This window comes from Lepidochelys kempii, chromosome 9 (assembly GCF_965140285.1).
Source record: "Lepidochelys kempii isolate rLepKem1 chromosome 9, rLepKem1.hap1, whole genome shotgun sequence".
NCBI lineage: Eukaryota > Metazoa > Chordata > Testudines > Cheloniidae > Lepidochelys > Lepidochelys kempii.
In genome coordinates this window covers 33,101,248-33,122,918 of record NC_136388.1, presented here as the reverse complement: position 1 = coordinate 33,122,918, position 21,671 = coordinate 33,101,248, and the positions used below count along the sequence as shown (strand labels likewise).

The 21,671-nt window shown below is 42.4% G+C and overlaps 1 protein-coding gene across 5 annotated transcripts in view; it reads left to right on the top strand.

The window, feature by feature from the left end:
- RASA2 (RAS p21 protein activator 2) overlaps window positions 1-21,671 on the top strand; it is a 203,044-nt gene that overhangs the window by 38,875 nt on the left and 142,498 nt on the right. For 3 of the 5 annotated variants that reach the window (XM_073359812.1, XM_073359810.1, XM_073359809.1), the window contains exon 1: window positions 5,589-5,670. The exons of 1 other annotated variant lie outside the window; for it this stretch is intronic. Coding sequence is in view for 1 of the 4 variants with exons in the window: in XM_078854422.1 (XP_078710548.1) it covers window positions 5,607-5,670 (64 nt within the window). In the remaining 3 variants the exon portion in view is untranslated. Of the gene's footprint in view, window positions 1-5,415; window positions 5,671-21,671 lie in introns of those variants that run through there. One more of the 5 variants, XM_078854422.1, reaches the window with a different exon arrangement.

The window sequence follows — 21,671 nt, the reverse complement described above, 5'->3', positions numbered from 1 at the left end:
CCATCTTCTTGAAGTGTATTTGTTCCATAACAGATCTGATGCAACTGAGATGTGTAGTGTCAACACACACAAACTGCAATGTATCTCTACTGCAAGGAACTGAAGCTAATATTAATGAGAAGTACTCCAAAGTTCCTTTTTCACTGTCATCAGATAGTTTTCATTCTAACTATTGGGGTATCTTAATAAATTTTCAGTCTAGCATGGGCCCACCAGTGCTACAAAGTAAACCTACATAGACTCTGCATGTCATTGAGGTGACAGATTCAATTTATTGTTAGCTTTAAGAAGTTAATAAACAGGTTGCCAGTTTGCCAATGGCTGAAATATTATGGAAAATGTTTGTTCTGCAAGAAAAATATTTGTGTGGGATTACTGCCGTTTGCTTGAAAGCCTGATGTTAAGGAGGAAGTCAGGTAAGCCAGTGTTATATATATTCCACATATGTAGAGAACATGAATTAATCATAAAAACTCTGCTTCATCATTTCTACATAGATTTAATGAAAGAGTTTGTTTCTCTCTATAGCCCACTCCACTTGTGAAGACTGATTCAAAGAATCTGAGTGATCCCAGTCACTCAGAACTCAGCCCTGCAAGGTGCTAAGTGCTTTCAATTTCAGAGAAAAATCAAGTTGAGGGCACTCCACACCTTGCAGGATCAGCTCCCAATTGCAGGTATTATTTATGTTTTCCTGGGGAGAGGTGGTAGTCATGCAATGGAGGATGTTCTCCCCCTTACACTGCTACCCATGATGTGGATAGCCTGTGCAAGGTGGCTTACAATTCAGCCCTAAATGAAGCAACATATGATTTAGCAGGTGTAACTGAAACCTCCTAGTATAAAGCACCACTGGTGTAACTGTAAGTGTTCTGGGACAATCCAAGTGTATTCCAGTCCAACCTTCCCTACAAAGGTAGATAAAACAGAAATAAGAGCAATGAAGATTCAAACCCAAAAAAATGTATCACTTGTTATTAATGACAAGTTGAAAGTGAACAGAAATGCAAACTGCTTTACTAGTTAGCTGGCAAAGCCTTCACTCTTGTCTAAAGATAACTTCTGAAACTCCATTTAGACTCATTCTTCAAGGACAATTAGGTTACCTATCCTCTTGATTTAAGGTTGGCCAGAGACCGGGCCACTGCATGTTGACACCTGCATATTGTGAATAAGTCTGAAACCTGGAAATGGGAACCTACTTCCAGGTCTCTAGAATCACGTGGCACTTCCTAGAACATTCTCATTCATATAAAAATAAATATTCTATTTTTCTTTTGAAAAAGAAACTACATTTGAATAATTATTTTTTCTTGGTTCTCCCTTGTGGGCTGTGTGGCCCAATGGAGAACATATTAGATGTCTAACAAGCAAAAATACCCTGCTTGGTTTAGTAAGGGTCAGTCATTCAAATGTTGTGGGCTAGAATCTCTCCAAAGTCAATTCTTCTGTTCACTGTATGGAAGTACAGGCTTCAGATATGGCTTTTTAACCTGGGGGACAACCATTTTACACTTGATTCTAACAGGGAGGAGTTGCTTGTGAGTCCGAAGGTGGAAGGCAATTTGAGTGAACATGATCAAGAAATGACAGATTTCGTGATTGTAAGAAAAGGAAGGAATGAGAGAAGCGTAAGGACAATGGACTTCAAAAAAGGAGACTTCAACAAACTCAAAGAACTGGTAGGTAAGGTCCTCTGGGAAGAAAATCTCAGGGAAAAAGGAGTTCAGGAGAGGTGGCAGTTTCTCAGAGACAATATTAAAGGTAGAACAGCAAACCATCCATATGCAAAGCCAAAATCGGAAGAATAGTGAAAGTCCACTATTGCTTCATCAGGAGTGCTTTAATTACCTGAAAAATCAAAAAGGAATCCTAGAAAAAGTAGAAACAGATGAGACAGAAGAATAGCACAAGCATGTAGGGACAAAATTAGAAAGGCCATGGTACAAAATGAATTACATCTAGCAAGGGACATGATAGAACCTCTTCTTATTGTCTCTTAATACATGAGAAGCAAAGGAAAGACAAAAGAAAATGTAGGCCCACTACTTAGCAGGGAGGAGAGATAATGACAGATGACAACAAGGTGTATGTGCTTCAATGGCTATTTTGCATCAGTCTTCACTAAAATGGTTAATGGTAAATGAGATGCTTAACTTAAGGTGTTAAGAAAAGGGTTAATGTAATTTTGGGGTGTATGCGCACGAGTTTTGTATATAAAGCAAAGGAGGTACTCTCCTCAGCACTGGTGAGACCTCAGCTGAAGTATTGTGTCCAGTTCTGTGTGCTACATTTTAGGAAAGATGTGAACAAATTGGAAAGAGTCCAGGGGAGAGCAACAAAAATGATAAAGAGGTTAGACAACCTGATCAATGACGAAATGTTTAAAAAGCTTGGCATATTTAGTCTTCAGCAAAGAAGACTGAGCGGTGAACCTGGTAACACTCTTTAAATATTTTAGTGGTTGTTATAAAGAGTGATCAATTGTTCTCCATGCCCACTGATGGTAGAACAAGAAAAAATGGGCTTAATCTGTTGCAAGGGCAATTTAGATTAGCTAAGGAAAAGTTAGGTTAGTTAGGAAAAGATTTTTTAACTATAAGGATAGTTAAGTATTGAAATAGGCTTCCAATGGAGGTTGTCAAATTTCCCTGTTGTGGTACACATTCACCATTAGAGTGCTCCCTTGCATCAGGGTGTGATGTTGCATGAATCCATATCTCTACCACCTTCAGATCATCTGTCTCTGTGCATCGAAGTCCATCAAGGCAACAAAAACAGAAACTAGTAATCATAGTCTCTCACCATGACCTCTTAAGGTCTCTTCCCGCTTTACATTTCTATGATTCTATCACTGTTAATGTTCTCTTGGAAACTGAAAGAAACAAAATAAAACTCCCATCACCAGTTACAAAACACGGTTTTACAAAACACTGGTTACTTATTCTTACTACTTTGTAATCTTAATACCAATATCTCTTCTGTTCTGCCAAAATACAATGTAGAAATGGTGCCTATGAAAGATCTGTTCTTACAGGTTGCTGAAGTTGTTTGATAGCAACTGCTGCCCTGAACTGCTGCCAAAAATAAAACTGTAATGTAGGTTGAAAAAATGTTTTCAGACAGCATTACAGAAAGTCTGAGATTTGGAGGAAGCAATTTTATGTTTTCTTATAGGTGCTGCAAACTGCTATGTCCTATTAGGGTGACCAGATACCAAATGTGAAAAATCGGGACGGAGGTGCGAGGTAATAGGAGCCCGTATTAAAAAAAGCCCCAAATACCGGGACTGTCCCAATAAAATCAGGACATCTGGTCACCCCAAGTCCCATTGACTCTACCATGTAAACCATTTTCAGCACCAGTTCAGGTAGAACTGATGTTCACAACTTTGGCTATGCAATGCAGCAATTTCTGAATGCAGACGGGGCTTTTGTTTTAAAAAATCTACCAGAAAGAACTAATTCCAACTCTTGTTCATTCATAACTGCCACAGAAACTGATAGAAACTTGCCCTGTCAAACATTCTACATCGGGGTTCTCAAACTTCATTGTACCCCGACCCTCTTCTGACAATAAAAATTACTACATGACCCCAGGATGGGGGGACCTTAGCCTGAGCCTGCCTGAGCCCTGCCGCCCTGGGCGGGGGATAGAGGGAGCAAAGCCAAAACCTGTACCCTACCACTCTGGGTGGGGAGACCAAAGCTGAAGCCCAAGGGCTTCAGCCCCAGACAGGATGCCTGTAACCTAAGCCCTGCTGCTCAGGGCTGAAGTCCTTAGGCTTTGGCTCTAGGCGGTGGGGCTCAGGCTTCGGCTTCCACCTCAGGCCCCAAGAAGTCTAATGCCAGCCCCGGTGACCCCATTAAAAAGGGTTTGTGACCCACTTTGGCGTCCCAACCCCCAGTTTGAGAACTGCTGTTCTACATTTAGAGAGTCCTAACAACTGTAATTTCCAACTGCCACTGAATTTTCTTTCAATATTCCAACCTTAAAGAGAGCTTTGCATCCAACTGCTATCCTGCCCAACTGCCATGGAGTCTTCTGAAACCTTCTGCTTACATCATCCCACCTCTTTTCCTAATGGCGTATCATCCAATACAATTCTGCTTTATCTTTAGACAGTAGTAGAGAAGAAAATAATATTATTTGATATATAACCTGGTTCACAGGTGGCAGTTTTTTCAGCTTTCCTGGCACAGCCCCAGTATCAGCTTTCTTCTGGCCTCTCACTTGCAGCAAAAATGTCAGTTGTGGGATTATCATCTCATCACAGTTAACTGAACTCGTTCTTTTTTAGTTGTGGCATTCTGCAGCACCATCTAGTACATCTTTATAGTGTACCGCAATTAAACAACCTCAGCTGGCCTGATTCAGGCTATAAAACTGCGGTGTAGACATTTGGACAGAAGCTGGTTCCTCAGTTCTGGGACCCCATGAAAGGGGAGAGTCCTAGCATCTGGGCTCCAGCACAAGTCTGAATGTCTACATAGCAATTTTTAGCTCCACGGTCCAAGTGCCATGAGCCCAAGTCAGATGACCCTGGCCAGCCACAGGTATTTTATTCCAGTGTAGATATAGCCCTAGGCTGCTGCAGCAGATAGTAAAAAAGAAGCACTGTCCTTCAAAAAGCAGCCGGCCAGCCCCAAGAAAGTCCTAATGTCATGCAAAACATGGCCTTGAGCATTTGCAGGGCTTAATGCCAGATTTTTGGGGACTGTTTTCACTGTGAGATTGGTGGTTAAATAAAACCACAAATTCTGTCTTTGCAAAGTGGTTGGAGCGCTAGGGCTGAAGAAGCTCTTTGCACCTATTATTCTTTGTATTGCAGTAGTGCCCAGAGGCCCCAACCGCATTGTGCTTAGCTGGCACTGTACCCACATAGCCAGATGGTCCCTGCCCTGAAGCGATTACAATCTAAATCTATGAGCACCAATTGCTGGACACAACAGGTGGTGGGGGAGGGTGCGACGCGCCAAGGAAGTAATGGGATTAGTTTGTTTACAAGGCACCTATTCAACGTGCAGCCTTGGGGTCAACTCAAGGCAAAACCCAGCCCAACCCACTACAGATGTTTACTTCGGAGTGGAAACCATAAACTTCCCCACAGTTTCCACTAGAAGTCCCTGTACCCCGTCCTGCCCCCAGGACTCCCACTCGTCTCCCTCGTTCAAGCCCGTCCAGCGCCCGCCCACCCTCGCCACGGCCCCACTAGCCCACGCGCGCTGAGTTTGGGCATGGATGGAAGCCCCGCCCAGCTCTCCTGAGGGCGGGGCTGTCACGGGCCGCGGGCGTCACTGCACGGGGAGGCTCAGCGTGGCGAAGAGACAGGAACTGCCCCACCCCGGCATCAAAAGGGCAGCGGCTTCAGCAGGGCTGAATCGCCCGCGCGAGAGAAGGAAATGCGTATGTGTCTGCCGCTCTGCTGTCCAATGGCAGAAGCGGGGCGGGGCGGCGAGGCGAGGTGCCGCCTGCTGGGGCCTCCGCTCCTGCCGCACTAGGGAGAGGGCCGTAGAGGGGACGGGGAGCAGCCTCCTTCTCCTCCTCCTCTTCCTCTTCTCTCGTCCTTGCTAGTGCGCAGCGCAGGTGGCGGCGGCGGCGGCACTATGGCGGCCGAGGATGGTGACGGCGAAGGGGTCCGAGTGCTCCAGAACCTGCGGGGGAAGATCTGTGAGTGAGAGAGTCGGGAGGGGAGCAGGGCCTGGGGAGGGGCCGGCCGGGCACGGCCACCAAGGGGGCTTTTCTGCTCTGGGCTGCCGCACTGAGTCACCTCTGCTGCCCTGGAGCTCCCTCCCTCCCTCGTTCCTCCCCATGCGGGAGCTGTCCTTTCTCCCCGGGTTCCCTTCAGTCCGCGCCCTCTTCCTGCCTCTTGGGGCCGGCTCCTGCCCCGGCGTGTGGGGCGGCGGTGGCTGCGAAGGGGGAGAGGAGGCGTCTCGGGGTGGGCGGCTTTTGCTCTGCTCCGGAGGACAAGGGGTGTGAGGGCTACAGGCAACTGGTATCTTAATGGAGGTGCTAACTAGGTACGGTAGGGGATAGGCAGCTGTGCGGGGTGGACATGGATACGGGCAGCTCTGTGGGTGTGGGCACGGGTGTGTGTGTGTGTGGAGGCCTCAGGGTAGGCATGGGCACAGGCACCTCTGTGGGGTTGTGGCATGGTGTGTGAGGTGCGGAGGCCTCTGGGGTGTGAAGGGTGAGCATGAGCACGGGCAGCTCTGTGGGGTTGGGGTGGTCTGGGTGTATGTGGGAGCTATGGGTTATGGGCTCTTGGGTTTGGGGGGGTATGGGTGGGGTGGCACTGGGGTATAGGTAGAGGACATGGGATTGTGTGGGCATGTATGGAGGTTGTACAGGGGTATGAGTGGAGGACTTGGGAATGTGGGGGCAGGGTGGGTATGGATGGGGGTGGTACTGGGGTTCACTCTGGGTATGGGTGGAGGCCTCTGAGTGTGTTGGAAGGTATGGCAAGCATGAGTAGGAGATCAGCGTTTCCTTCTGGAGGTGGTGGAGAAAGTGTTGGGATGGGTTGCTGTCTGGATGTATCTCTGGCAAAGGAGTTATTGAGGCTGCGAGCTGGGTGGATATGTGCAGAAGAATCTGATAGTAAGAGGGAGGGAGGGAGTGAGTTATTGGGGTAAGGCCCTGTATGCAGTTCAGAGGGACTTGGTGACGAGGTACATGACTGACGCATGCATAGTCAATTGGCACTGTGTAAGTTGTTCCTGGGAGGAATGGGTTTCTGTTTGAGAGCCGAGAATTAGTTATTGGGAGCAGAAATGACACATGCAGAGGAAATGGACATGTAGTTGAGGGTGCTGTTGAGCAGTTGAGATGCTGCAATGAGTGCATGTTTCAGTGAAGCATTTTTTTTATGCCAACAAACAAAAACTCAGCTCCACAAAACCCTAGGCATAAGAGTCTATTTGTCAAGCAAATCTTGCGAAATTATTGATGTAGCAGGAAGTTGGTACAAGGCTACTCTGGAAATAGTAACTTGTGTTATTGTGGGGTGGGAGGGGAGAGAGAGAGAAAAAAAGAGTGAGTCTGATTTTTGTTGGTGGGTGAGGAAGGGCTGTCATAGCTAAAAATGCATAAGTTCAGTAACCTGGTAAATGATGAATGCCCTAAGACATTGCCTATGGGTGGGGGGTAAGGGGGGGAGGGGAAGAAGAGGGAGACGATAATGTGTGATGCGACTGACAAGGACTTCAAAGCAGCGAAGAGAAACAGGATGTGTGGTGGCTTCCTGAAGGGTTATCAAAATGCATTCATACAACTCAAATGTAACCCATTTATTTCCTTTCTCACGCATTTAATCAATCTTTTTCATAAAGTAATTCATGAGAGTGAAATGCAATATAATTAAATTTGGCAATGGAGTAGAATTAAGGATCTGTTATAAGTATGTTTGGATTTATCAGTGTTAACTCAAATGGTAAAATACAAACAAATTTAGAAAAGAATTCTTCAATATAACATCCAATTCTGCAAAATTATTTGATTTTTTTTCCTCAGGGAAAATGTTATACTGTATTAAAATTCACTTCTCTTTACGAAACTTATTTTTATGTACTTAAAAGATGCATGTAGAGGGCTAGAACTGTAATTACACAGAGGATTCTTGATTTATTTGATCTGTTTAGGGGTTTTATATATTCACAAGAAATAATTCTTCCGCTCTACTCTGTGCTGATTAGGCTTCAACTGGAGTATTGGCGCCCAGAAATGCACACACCTTTTAGAAAAAATGTGGACAAATTGGAGAAAGTCCAGAGAAGAGCAACAAAAATGATTAAAGGTCTAGAAAACATGACCTATGAGGGAAGATTGAAAAAACTGGGTTTGTGTAGTCTGGAAAAGAGAAGACTGAGAGGGGACCTGATAACAGTTTTCAAGCACATAAAAGGTTGTTACAAGGAGGCGGGAGAAAAATTTATTGTTCTTAACCTGTGAGGATAGGACAAGAAGGAATGGACTTAAATTGCAGCAAAGGAGGTTTAGGTTGGACATTAGGAAAAACTTCCGAACTGTCAGGATGGTTAAGCAGTGGAATAAATTGCCTAGGGAGGTTGTCTAACCTGCTTTTAAAATCACCAGTGATAGAGATTCCACAAAAACCTGTCAGGGATGGTCTAGATCAGTGGTTTTCAAACTAGGGGCGCCGCTTGTTCGGGGAAAGCCACTGTTTGGCTGGGCCGGTTTGTTTACCTGCCGCGTCCGCCGGTTCGGCCAATCGCGGCTCCCACTGGCCGCGGTTCACTGCTCCAGGCCAATGGGGGCTGCGGGAAGGGTGGCCAGCACATCCCTCGGCCCATGCCGCTTCCCGCAGCCCCCATTGGCCTGGAGCGGTGAACCGTGGCCAGTGGGAGCCGTGATCAGCTGAACCTGCGGATGCGGCAGGTAAACAAACCGGCCTGGACCGCCAGGGGCTTTCCCTGAACAAGCGGTGCCCCTAGTTTGAGGACCACAGGTCTAGATAATATTTAGTCCTGCCATGAATGCAGGGAACTGGACTAGATGACCTCTCGAGGTCCCTTTCAGTCCTATGATTCTGTGATATGATATATGCATCTCCATGGTTTGTAAGCACCATATGGGGTAGACACTTCTCTTAGCTTTTGATTTCTATATTTCATTCTGTTAATTAGTTGTAATACAGAAACATAATTTGTGATATCTTGGCAGTTTAACTGATTTTTTTTTCAGTAAATATTTGAGAGATCATTTATTGTCAAATATTAAAGTCAGGAAAGATGTAATTTAAAAAAAAAGATATAATTAGGTTGAATTTCCCATTAAATTATATTTTGAGTAAAGAACATACTTTAAAAGAACCCAAGTGCATTCTCAAACTTGATATTAAAGTCTGAATTTGACCTTTGTCAATGGAAGACCAGGTCATGAGGATAGGATAGTGTTCTGTGTGATTGGGGAGGGTGAGAAAAAAGGGAGGAGATAGTATTACTGAAAGGCTGTTGCCTAGTTTTGCATGCTCAAGAGGCAAAATCTCAAGGTTTGGTTAGGTTTTAGAATTTCTCTCGATTTCAGGTGTACGTAAATTGGTTCAGAAGTAAAGCAAAAACAGCTTTTTCTTGTGATATTTTGGTACCACCAAAAAAAGAACAGGCATGCTTGTGGCACCTTAGAGACTAACACATTTATTTGAGCATAAGCTTTCGTGAGCTTCATCTGATGCGTGCAGTGGAAAATACAGTAGGACGATTTTATATGCACAGAGAATATGAAACGATGGGTGTTACCATACACACTGTAACGAGAGTGATCAGTTAAGGTGAGCTATTACCAGCAGGAGAGAGAGAGAAACTTTTTGTAGTGATAATCAAGATGGGCCATTTCCAGCAGTTGACAAGAACGTGTGAGGAACAGTATGGGGGAAAAATAAACATGGGGAAATAGTTTTACTATGTGTAATGACCCATTCACTCTCCGTCTTTATTCAAGCCTAATTTAATGGTGTCCAGTTAAGTGTTCAATTATCTTGAGCCTCATAGGATCACTTTTGAGTCTTTGTGGGATGTAAAGCAGAGAGTGACTTTTATTTTATTGAAACCAATATATTTATTCCTGATAAAAAGAAAAGGAGGACTTGTGGCACCTTAGAGAGTAACAAATTTGTTAGTCTCTGAGGTGCCACAAGTCCTCCTTTTCTTTTTGCTGATACAGACTAACACGGCTGCTGCTCTGAAACCATCTTATTCCTGATGATTACCCTCCAGATTTTACCTGCAGATAATAACACCATAGTTAGAAGGGCTTTACGCCATGGAAGACCTGAGGATATTTCTCCTCCAAATCCAATTACCTCTCACATGTATTTGATGATTAGAAAGTAATATGTGAAATTCCTTAAGATTGGTGTTGAAATGAGTTTGTTTCCTCTCAGACCATATGTTCTTAATTCACCCCACAGGAACTGAATTTGATGGCAGTCATTTACATGGCAAATAAACTCAGTATTATAACTTGTCTGCAGGATTCACAGGATACAGGGAATACAGTTTGGGAATCTGGGTCAATAGGTGTAGCCCTTTGAGAGAAGAGCTGTTTGCAGGTGAACCTGATGGAAAGAGGTGTGGTCATTGCCATGTGGAAGGAGCATTGTAAGCTGGAAAGAGGTGAAGGCGGGATAACTGGGGTGAAGCTGGACTTTACAACCAGGGAGAGGACGAGTTGGGATGATAGTGTGTTGGAAAAACTTCTTATTGTGATGGTAACTTAGAGTTTGTTTTCCGAAGTGAGTACTGAATGTTTATATTGTATCGTTACTCTTTTGTTTACATTGTTATTGTTCCTTCCAAATTTCTGTGTTAACCTTAAATTTCAAACTTTATAAAGGAAATCTCCATTGTATTAGTTTGTGTCTGCCTGTCTTCACAGTTGGCATAGCCTAGTTGAGGCCCGGGTCACTGCAGTTGGCATCATGAACAGGATAGGAAGAATTCAAAACAGGAGATAATCATCTTAGAACAACAGGAGTCAGTCACAGGGTAACGCAGAGGAAAGGTCGACAGGAGGGCAACTCTTACAGACACCCCAACCATGCTATATTTCATTGGCGCATCCTTGTTGCCTAGATTTTTTTTCTAGAGGAGACTATTAGGGAATTTAAGACAGTGCTTCAGCTGATGCTCAGATTGCGTGAGCTGCCAGAAAGACAGAAAATAGAGATTCTGCTGGGGCAATTAGAGGATGCAGCTAAAAGGTAAGTGCGGACATGGCCAGAAAATATAAAAGGGACTGTAGAACAGGGTATTTGGAAGGCTAGGCTGTATGTTTGACATTCATACCTTGTCAAAGCTGAAGCAGAGGTTGTTCTGCGCAGTCTAGAGTCCAGCAGAAAGTGTAAGGGAATACATGTTGGAATTACAAGAGACTTTGCAAGCAATAGAAAAGTTAGAACTACTTGAAGTCCAAGATACTAATAAAATGCTGAAGGGCAAATTTGTTGAGGGACTGTATAAAGATACTTGATGGAGGGAACTATAACTAAGGATCCAGACATTTCCTTCTAGACTTTAAGGATGCTATAAAACTTCTGGGACATAGAGAACCACACAGGACAGTTGAAGTATGTCCACAGCATGGATACAAATGTGTCATTGCCTTGTGGCCTGGAGATGGTGGGCACTGTGTGATGCAGGCTAGCCAGAAATCGGAGGATGGTAATTCTGGAATGGAAGATACTTTTTCAGAGGAAAATTTTAAAAGGGATATAGAGGATTTGAAGAAAGCACTCCTTCACATAAGGAGAGAAATTCAAATAGAGTCTCATATGTTGAAACAGGAGCTCCTGGCACCTAGACAATAGAAATGCAGGCCCCAGGGAGTCAGAATGGGCATAGGATAACAGATAAGTTTGATGATGATGGCAGCCCTATTTGCAGAAGATGCAGTGAGGTGAGACCTATAGAAAGGAGGTGCATGTCTCAAAATTCTAATGCCATGTCTTGAAACACAACGTCTCAGCAAAGGAGGGTGTCAGGTCTCAGGAAGACAGAGAATAGACCTGAATGACCAAAAGGACAGGCTACTGCTATGGGGAGCTGTCCGACTGTGTTGGTTAAGAATAATGGGATAGAAACATAGGCCTTGCTGGATGTTGAGTCTCAAGTTACCACCTTATACAGCTAATGTTTTAGGAAACATTGGACTCTCAATTGGTTGTTGACTAGCAGGAACAGGGTGAAATTGGTAGCCAGAAATGGTTTGGCTAGCCCACGTGTCGGCTATATAGAAGCTGAAATTCAAATTGGAACTAGTAAATACCAGATCAAGTTTTTGTGTGTTTTTTCGGTACTAATGTCAACAGTGATTGTTTACTCCCAGTAATCATTGGTATCAATCTACTGTAATATAGTTACAAGGAGTGTTGCAAGTATTAAAGGATCGGGGTTAGCAGCTTCCCTCACCAAAACAAAAAATGTAAGTAAACATATGCCAAGTTATCAAAATTTTGCCAGTCAGTATGGGAAAGTGAGAATAGAATATCTGTATCCCATCAAGCAGCACCCAAATACTGAAACCATTCAAATTTGTAAAACAAAAGTTGATCTACAGGGTCAGATTGTATTGCTTTACAGAAGCCTTCTTTGGGTAAAGAAGGAGATGCCATAGTGGCAAAAAGTCTTTTCACAGTGAAAAAAGAATTAGTACCAGTTAAGATTCTGAATTATGGGGTCAGACCTATGACACTATACAGAAATCAGGTGGTTGGGCATCTGATGCATATAGGTTGGGAAGACATCGTGGAGCAGTTGGTCAAAATCGTTCCCTAATTGGAGGATGTATCCCAGAGGGTATGGTGTGCTGTATCTGGGTGACACACCAAAAATCCAGATGATGTTGTGAGAGAGCTGCTTCGTGTTTCTTAATCAATTGTACTGATCTTTCTATCTGCTCTGCAGGTGCTGAAGGCATTCCCAAGTCTGTGTCCTTCGTCCAGGTGTAGAGATGTATCCCACCATCCTGGATCTCTTGTCTGCAGGTGTCCTACTTCCCCAACCTGTTCTTTGGGCTCCAAGATATCTTCCCAACCTATGTGCATCAGATACCCTCTGCTACCAATTCCAATAGACCATTAAGAAAGTTTCTTTTGGATTAGGATGAAGGAAAAAATCATACAGTGGTGTCAAACTGTGAAACTTGCAACCTAAAAAATAAAGTTGTTAGTTCTGATAGAGCTTCCTTGCATCCTATTGATAGCAATGGTCTGTTGGAATTGGTAGGATTAGATCATTTAAAATTGGAATATGGCAGGGATGGAGTTACATATGTGCTTATCATGACTGAAGTTTGTGGTGGAGGTTCCCATGAAGGATTTGTCTTCTCAAAGTATACCCCAGGCCTTCTGAATATATTTTGCAAGGCTTTATGGATACACAACAGAAGTGTTGAGAGTCAGGGAGCTGGGTTTGAGTCCCAGTTGTTAAAGAACTTTGTACGCTTTATTAGAGAGGCAAGATGGGTGAGGTGATATCTTCTGTTCGGGAGAGAGGATGTGACTACACAGCAGCAAGACACCTGCGGTTGGCCTAGGCCAGCTGACTCAGCTTCATGGGGGTTGGGCTGCGGGGCTGTTTCGTTGCTGTGTAGATTTCTGGGCTCCGGCTGGAGCAGCAGCTGACACCCCACCCCACCCTGGCCTCCTCCCCTCCCTGGCAGCGGCCGGAGCAGCCCCCAGGCTTGCCCTGCAGCTGGTGCCGTGGTTCTCCCCCTTTTCTCCCCCCCTACCCACAGTGCCTCCCCCCTAAGATTCAATTGGGTATTTATGGCATAAGTCATGGACAGGTCATGGGCTGTGATTTTTTGTTCCTTGCCCGTGACCTGTCAATGACTTTTACTAAATTTGTGATTAATTTGTATTAGTAATACTAATTGGTATTAGTAATAAGCTATAAATACAGTGTCCCTGTTCAGTCCATGGTTTTTGGTATTTAGCAGAGTAATAAATTTAAGCTCTCAGGCTCAACTTTTGAAAGTGCTGTGCAGAGTTCCTTTGAGGATAACTAGTAGGTCAGATATAGAGTGATTGCTTTGTGAAAAGTGTTCACCCACAGGTGATAAGGTGTTTTTGTTTTTTATCATTTTCCTCTGTGAGCTCATATATAAGAGTGTAGTGATTATATGGTTTCCCCACATAATTATTTCTGGATTTAGTGCACTGGATGAGGTTTTCCGTATGTTGTGATAGACATGTGTAGGACCCATGGATTTTGAAAGATGTGGGGGGTGTTGATCATTGTAGCAGTGGAAATATGTTTGCAGGTTTTATATTTGTTCAGGCAGGGTCTGGTGCCTCTTTGAGTTGATGTGTCGTAGTCTGTGGGAAGCTTGCTTCCGATGATGAACTTAGAAAGGTTGGGTTTTTTTTTTTTTGGTTTTTTTTTAAGGCTCGAAGAGGGGGTTCAGGATTGGGTCTCCATTGAGTATGGGTTGTAGTTGTTTGATGCCCAGTATAGGTTCCAAGGTGGGGTGGTAGGCAACATCTAGGCATGTGTGTTCAGAGGGGGTTTTATTTCTGTTCTGAAGCAAGTTCTTTTGGGGTATTTGGGTGGCTTATTCAGTGACGTGATCTACTGTTCTGGTGGAGTGTCCTTGTTTGGTCAATGCAATTATAAGTGCGTTAAGATGTATATTTTGGACTTGCTCCTGAGAGCATATTCTGTGGTATCTGAGGCCTTGTCTACATTGACGCTTTACAGCGCTGCAAATTTCTCTCTGAGCTGTGAAAAAACACCCTCCCTGAGTGCTGCAAGTTTCAGCGCTGTAAAGTGGCAGTGTAGACCGTGCACCACCGCTGGGAGCCACTCCCCTCTTGGGGGTAGTGTGTGTTTTTTGTTTTTTTTTAACACAGTGCTGGGGGAGCTCTCTCCTTGCGCTGGTGCTGTGACTACAGCATTTTAACGTTGCTGGTGAAGACATACCTTGAGTATCTGGATGTAGATTGGGGTGGTTATTGGACCTGTAAAGGTAGGTGTAGTGAGCCATGAGTTTCTTGTATATGGTTGTGTGTAGGGTTCCATTGTTGAAGCTGATTTTGGTGTCCAGAAAGTTGATGCTAAGATGGGAGCATTCCAGAGAGAGTTTAATGGATGGGTGGTGCTTGTGGCAGTTGTAGTGGAAATCTATGATTGAGTTTAAGCAGTCTGTCCAGAGGATGAAAATACTATCCATGTGTCTCAGGTATATAATTGGTTTCGTGGTGCATTTTGTCCAGTAATTTTTCAAGGTAGCCTATGAAGAGGTTGGTGTATTGGGTAGCTGTCCTCGTTCCCGTGGCTGTTCCCATGGTTTGGAAAAAGTGTGTGGTGTTGAATGTAAGTTTGCTGTGGGTGAGGATGAAATGGATGAGTTTGGCAGTGTGTTTGGGGTGGATATCTGAGGGTTGTCCAGTGTCTTGTAAATATTTGAGGCAGGAAGCTATGCCATCATTGTGAGGGATGTTGGTGCATAGGGAAGTAACATCCATGGTGGTAAGGACAGTGTTCTGAGGGAGGCTGTTAGTATTGCGGAGTTAGTGGAGGAAGTCAGTTGTGTCCTAGAGGAAGCTGGCCCTTTGTGTGGTGAGTGGTTGGATACTTTATGGCAGTCATAAAATGAAAACCGCATATTATCCGCAGACAAATGTGTGAAAAAAATTAATCCGATTATAATTGGAATGATTCGCAGTCTGCAGTGGGAGCAGAGGCTGAAGTTATTACCTGAGTTAATTTATATCTATAATAATTCAGCATATTGCAGTACAGGTTACAGTCCTCTACTATCTGATCTTCAGTAGACATGGAAGGTTGCTGATGGACATAGAATTAGGGGTTGAGACAGTGGAATATCCTTTATGATGATCACATACTCAGACATATTAACAAATGAATATGGCAAGAACCCAAGTGGAATAGAATATGGGAAAAGCTAAGGCCCAACAAAAAGAATACTATGATATACCACCCAGTGCAGAGCCCTTGATAAATGGAGAAAGCGTCTGGTTGAAACACACAACGGGTGGAAAGTTAGATAACAGATGGATGCCCGAGCCATATATTGAGACTGATATCCCCTAAGCAAATTTACCTGAATACAAAATGTGAATGGATTCTAATGAGCAAGTGACTAAAGACACAAACAAGAACCTGCTGAAACCTTGAAGGTTTGAAGTAAATATCCCAGTGAAAGTAGCAACTCACAACCCTGAGACTGTGCATGAGAGGCAGGGTCACACTCTTGATGAAGAGAGTTATGTGGGGTTCTAATAGACCAATGTGTTTTGATACCATGGGAGACTCCTGTAAGCAAAAACAGCGTGGTATCGGAGACGGGGAAGATGCTGCAAATCCCCAGGCAATCTGTGAGATCAAATCTTGGGATCCCTCTAAAATGATTGATTCAAGAAGTGATTGGAATAGAAATACTGGATCCCTAGGAGTGGTAGAATCTGCTAAATGTACATTATAGTAAAATGTAAATAGTTTAAATATATAAAATGGTTATGAGTGTAGGGGTATGCATGAGGACATATACCGTTAATGGAGTGTGAGTGTAGTAACCCTGGCCCGGGCACTAGCACCTGCTTCAGCTGTGGTGCAGCATCATAGAAGGCTGTCAGGGGGATGGGGAGAGCGAAGGAGAGGGCAGCTAGAGCTGGAGAAGGGGCTCAGAATCTCCCAAAGGGAGCAGGTGTAAGGTGGTTGGAGAAGGGGGCAAAGATAGGTGGTGTTGGATGAAAAGGAGATTTGCTGAGGAAGCTGCACTGTGGAGTGTTGTGTGTAAGGAACCCAGCTGTGAGGGGCACAGAGCATATGACTGGTGAAGTTGACCACTGGGATGCTGACAGAGGGAATATGGTTTGGGCGCTCCAGGTGAGGAGCTGTCAGTCACAGGTTGACCTGCTAGAAAAAAGTGCAATCATTGCAGTGACCAAGCAAAGGAGCATCGTAAGCCAGAGATAGGTGAAGGTGGAACAACTGGGGTGAAGCTGGATTTTGCAGTCCTGGAGAAGAGAAGTTGATTCCCTCTTGGGGTGACAGTTTGTTGCTGAAGAACTTCTTTTATTGTGATGATTTATAGTTTTCCTAAGCGAGTATTATTACTAATATTCTGTTTATATTATAAAGGGGAAAAAAACCAGAAATTTGGCAGGAACAATAATATAAATTTTACGGTTATCTTTGTGTTGACTCATGTCTGCCTCTCTTCCCAGTAGCCATAGCCTGGCTGAGGCCTGGCTCACTGCATTACCTCAGACGAGACTACATTTCAGTAGTGGATGTAGTTCAGTGCTTTTGGATTCTTTGGAATTAAAGGTGTTATGTTTAAATATTAATTCATTTAAATCTCCTTAATCTGCCATGTTTAGAGGAAGCATTGTGCATTGCATGTATGTATGATACCCACAATACTTTCTGCTGAGTGAAACTGATTGTAATTTTATAATTCTAGTCTGTCTTACTCATTAGTAGTCATTCTATATCTTCCTCTGCTTGATCCATTGCAAATGCATGTCACTTGATAAAAGGATTCCATCATTCTGCTTGGCTAAGATGGCTCATTAGGTGCTGAGTATGGACTTGTTGGTTGTTTTGCTGCAATACCTACATTTAACAGGTTAAGGAACTAGTAGATGAAAGCATGTACTGTCTCATGGATGTTGCAGTTTGGCCAAGTAATCCACCATCTGTGTCCTGTATCTGATGTATTTTTCCTTTGTGTTCTCCCTTTGTCTTTAGCAGCCTCTGGGTATGTCTGCACTGCAATTAAACACCTGCAGCTGGCCCATGACTCGGGCTTGAGCTATAGGACTGTAAAACTGTGGTGTAGATCTTTGTGATCTGCAGGTTTATAGCCCCCCCACCCCAAGTCAGCTGACATGGGCTAGCTGCAGGTGTTTAATTGCAGTGTAGACATACCCTGTGTGGCTGGTGAGGGTAGCTTGCTTTCTTGGTGTTTTCTGTGCTCAAAGCTTAGAGTGGTACTGGCAACGGTGCCACTGCATACCAGTATGTATGGGAACTTCTTTTCACTTTTGCCCAGTTCTGTGTGGCTTGGAATCAGATAAGTCCAGTACTTACGGCAGGCCTTCACACCACTGTGCCTGTATACTATTGCACCGAACACCATAGCAGGAAACGCATTCACGAACCACAGTAATGGTAAGTATGCTAACACTGTGCAAAGCAGTACGTATTAGTGAACAGGAAATAATATAGAGGGTTAGTATTTTGGGGCTCTTGTTTCTATGTGCTATGTTGTAGGGAGCAATGTCGTTGTTTGTGCAGAGTTGCCATCTGACTGGAGGCACAACCACTTTGTTATCCCACATTTGTTGTTCCCATCTTCTCTGATCAGCTGTCACATTTCAATTGCCACAGAACTTGGCAGAGAACCTTCAATTGCCACAGAACCTTGGACTCTAACGTTCCACCTGATTCCTGTCGGGCCCAGTGATGGCTGAACCTGGTCTTATTCTCAACAAAAAGAGCTCTTAATGATGCTTGTAGCTGTTTCCATCTCCTCATGCTGACTCAATAGACATTGCAGGCTTCAGAGTAACAGAGAGAATCCCATTATATTTGTGTTGTGTGTGGGTGGCAAATGAAGGGTGTGCTGTTGTGAGGTGTGTTTGGGGTTATTTTGTGTCCTGGTTGTGGTATTGGTGGGTGGTTTTGAAGAACTATGGCATTTGGGCCATGTAATCCACCATCTATGGAGTCTCCCTCTGGCAACTAACGAAATTGGTGCTTGCAAATTAGCTGGAGAGTAAGGGTGGTGATTTGGTTGTGTTACTTCTATGGTTCAGGACTCTTGGCATGGCATAAATGCATACCTTACTGTAGCTGTATACTTTGTCATTATAAAGTCAAAATGGCTGAAAAATTAAAAATTGGATGGTATCAGACCATGAAACCTAGTGATGATTCAGCCCAGTGATCGTCTGAACAAAAAAAGCTCTCAATTAACAGCTTTGTAGCTGTTTCCATTGCTTCAGCTGTCTGCATGTACAGTGGTGTTTGTAGCCATGTTGGTCTCAGGCTATTAGAGAGACAAGGTAGGCAAAGTAATATATTTTATTGGAGCAACTTCAGAAGAAGAGCTCTGTATAAACTCAAAAGTTTCTTACCAACAGAAGTTGGTCCATAAAAGATATTACCTTACCTATCTTGTCTCACTAACTGTACAGACATTTTAGGCTTCAGAGTGACAGTGTGATAATCCTGGAAATGTGTAGATAATGGGGTGTTATTTCTGATACTTTGTCACAATGCTAGTACTACCAACTTTAGATAAGCTATTACCAGCAGGACAGTGGGGTGGGAGGAGGTATTGTTTCATGATTTCTGTGTGTATATAAAGTCTGCTGCAGTTTCCACGGTAAACATCTGATGAAGTGAGCTGTAGCTCACGAAAGCTCATGCTCAAATAAATTGGTTAGTCTCTAAGGTGCCACAAGTACTCCTTTTCTTTTTGCGAATACAGACTAACACGGCTGTTCCTCTGAAACTCTTGCAACGTGTCACTAGTATGGGGAATTTGAATTACATTTAAATGTAAAAATTAAGTTGTTGCTTAATCAGTGTTCCAAGCTTTCCCTTAATTTGATTTAATCTGTTTTATATAAAAAGTACATTATGAAGTGGGACAGCTTTAGGTACTGTGTAGGAGCAAAACCTAATATTGCTTTTATCCAAAATGCAAGCCGATAATAGCATACATTATTAGTCTGGATTTTTTTTATATTCAGTGTTTTCCCTGAATTGAAAACTTGAGTGGCTATTAGGGTGGATGAAAAATAATTTTTTTTATTTTTTTTTTTTTTTAAGGAAAATGTTTATTTCAATCAAGTAAATTTTTCTTTTTAAAAATAAACCAATTAAAGTTAGGCTGTCATAATTTCAAATGTATTTTAAGGTCTAAATGTACTAAATCTATTAAAATATTTTAAATTTAAAAAAAAATTCAACCTCTGCATGTTTGCTTCTGAAGTTTTAAAGAAAGCTAGCCACTCAATTGCTGAAAACAGCTGGAGTCAGGTTTTGTTAAAATGCTAAACGAGATTTTGGCAGCGGTAACCTTGTCTGCAGGTGCAGAATTTTCTTCATGTCAGTTTTTTCAGCTAGTTCAGTTCAGTGAGTAGTTCATTCAAAGTTGAAAAACTTATTGGGGATTGAAAAAGTAGGAAAGCTTGTTTTCCTCTTCCAATCTATGAATAAAAATTAGGTGTGAGAGGATGAGATCTGCTAGTTCTAAAATCTTGAAGGACATGGTGACTAAAAATTATTAGTTCAATTCACTAAACTGCAGAGAATATTTTGGTTTAATAAAGTCATTAATTTTAAATATAAAACATGTCTTGATAAACTTTTTTTATGTATCTAGCATATTTTAAGGTCATTTTATTTAATCATTTTGAAATGCTGTTTTTGTACATTTTAATTGAAGTCCAGTTTCCATCCAAATGTAATTTGACACACATCTTGAATAAAAAAATCCACTCGATAAATGTGATTTGCCGTTTTCCAGCATAATAAAAAAATGTAAAAAACCCCATAGGTTTATTTAGTCTTAAGTTTGTAATTATATAAGTGTGTGTATGTGTGGTTAGCTGCAAATCATCACATTTTAATGATTTCCAACCAGTAAGAATTAACTTTTCTTTAAGAAAATAACTAAAAAGTACAATCCAAAACAAGATTAAAATTGAGGATTTAAATCGAGGTTTGCTACTTGCTGACTTAAATTTCTATTAAAATTGGTGATTTCAGTCACCTTGATTTTAAACCAATCCACCTTGGTGGCAATGAAGCAAGTTTCAATTCCTGAGAATTATAAAATTGCACCTTATTTTGAAAGGCAGGTTTGGACACAATATTTTGATATTCGTGTGAAATATATCACTAAAAACATTAATCTAAATTTATCAGAAAAGCAGTATGTTACACACATTCTTTGTCCTCAATAGTTTATTTCAGACACCAGGCCAACCTGACTACTGAATTGATATTAGACAAATCAAAACAACCAAAATAAATAAAATGTTACTATACTCTGCATTTTATTTTTCACTATTTGGATCATTGTAGTATCTTTCACAAATGTGAATGATAAATTTAGCATTTTGGATGTAAATTTGAGTGACCTATTTATAATTACATTTCCGCATGGAACCACACTTCAGCTCAGTATAACCCAAATTTCTGAAAGCCTTCCTTCAGAAAAACAATTGCATTCCCACCCTGTAGAAACCTCATTATATAGCCTTAAAGGCCTACTACCCATCTTATTTTGCACATCTCACATCTTCTGATCCCCTCCATCCCCCAAAAGCTAATTATTTGATCCTTGGAAAATGCTGGTGTAGATCTTCAGAATATGCTTTCTCTCCTTACATATTTTGAGCAATAAAATAGGTAACTATGTTAACTTTCACAGCCATCCTAAGTTGTATGTATTGAATGAATGAAGATCTCTGTATTGCTTGTGCTTGCTTCACATTCTGAAGTTTGGTGTGTGTGTGTGTGTGTCTTATTTTTAGGGTGTCTTTTGCAAGTATAACAACTAGAGATTTTTTTTTTTTAAGTCTCAGCTTTCTTTAAAAATGAAAGCTGTGAGATGGTTAAGGCAAAAAATTTAGTGAGATTCATGGAAAGGTTGAACACCTCACATAGATAATGAAAATATCTGGAGTTATAACAGCTAATGCTAAGAAAAAGCTTGGAAGGGATGTTAAACCTCATGCTTCTATGTTTAAAATCATCCATAATTAAGAGAGATTAGTATGAGACCTTTATCAGGGCAGATTATCCCGTATTTGCCTATTGTGGGATTTCTTGCACTTCACTGTGAAATATCTGGTGCTGGCCACTGTTTTGAGAGAGGATACTGAGCTAGATGGACCATGGGTCTGATCCAGTGTGGCAGTCCCTATGTTCCTAAGGCAAATAATTGAGATCTGCTTGCACCATACCCCAGCTAGTCTTTCTCATGCTCCCAGGAGGATGCAGCCCACATTTATTTCACTGCTTAAAGCAGCATTTTCACAAAGTGGTTCTGAAGAGCTGTTCGGATATCCATGGGAGTACTATACAGTGCTTCATTGGGGGTGAGGTGGGATGTGGATGTAGTGGTGTAATTTTTTTTATTCTTTGGTTTGGTGTCATTTTGTT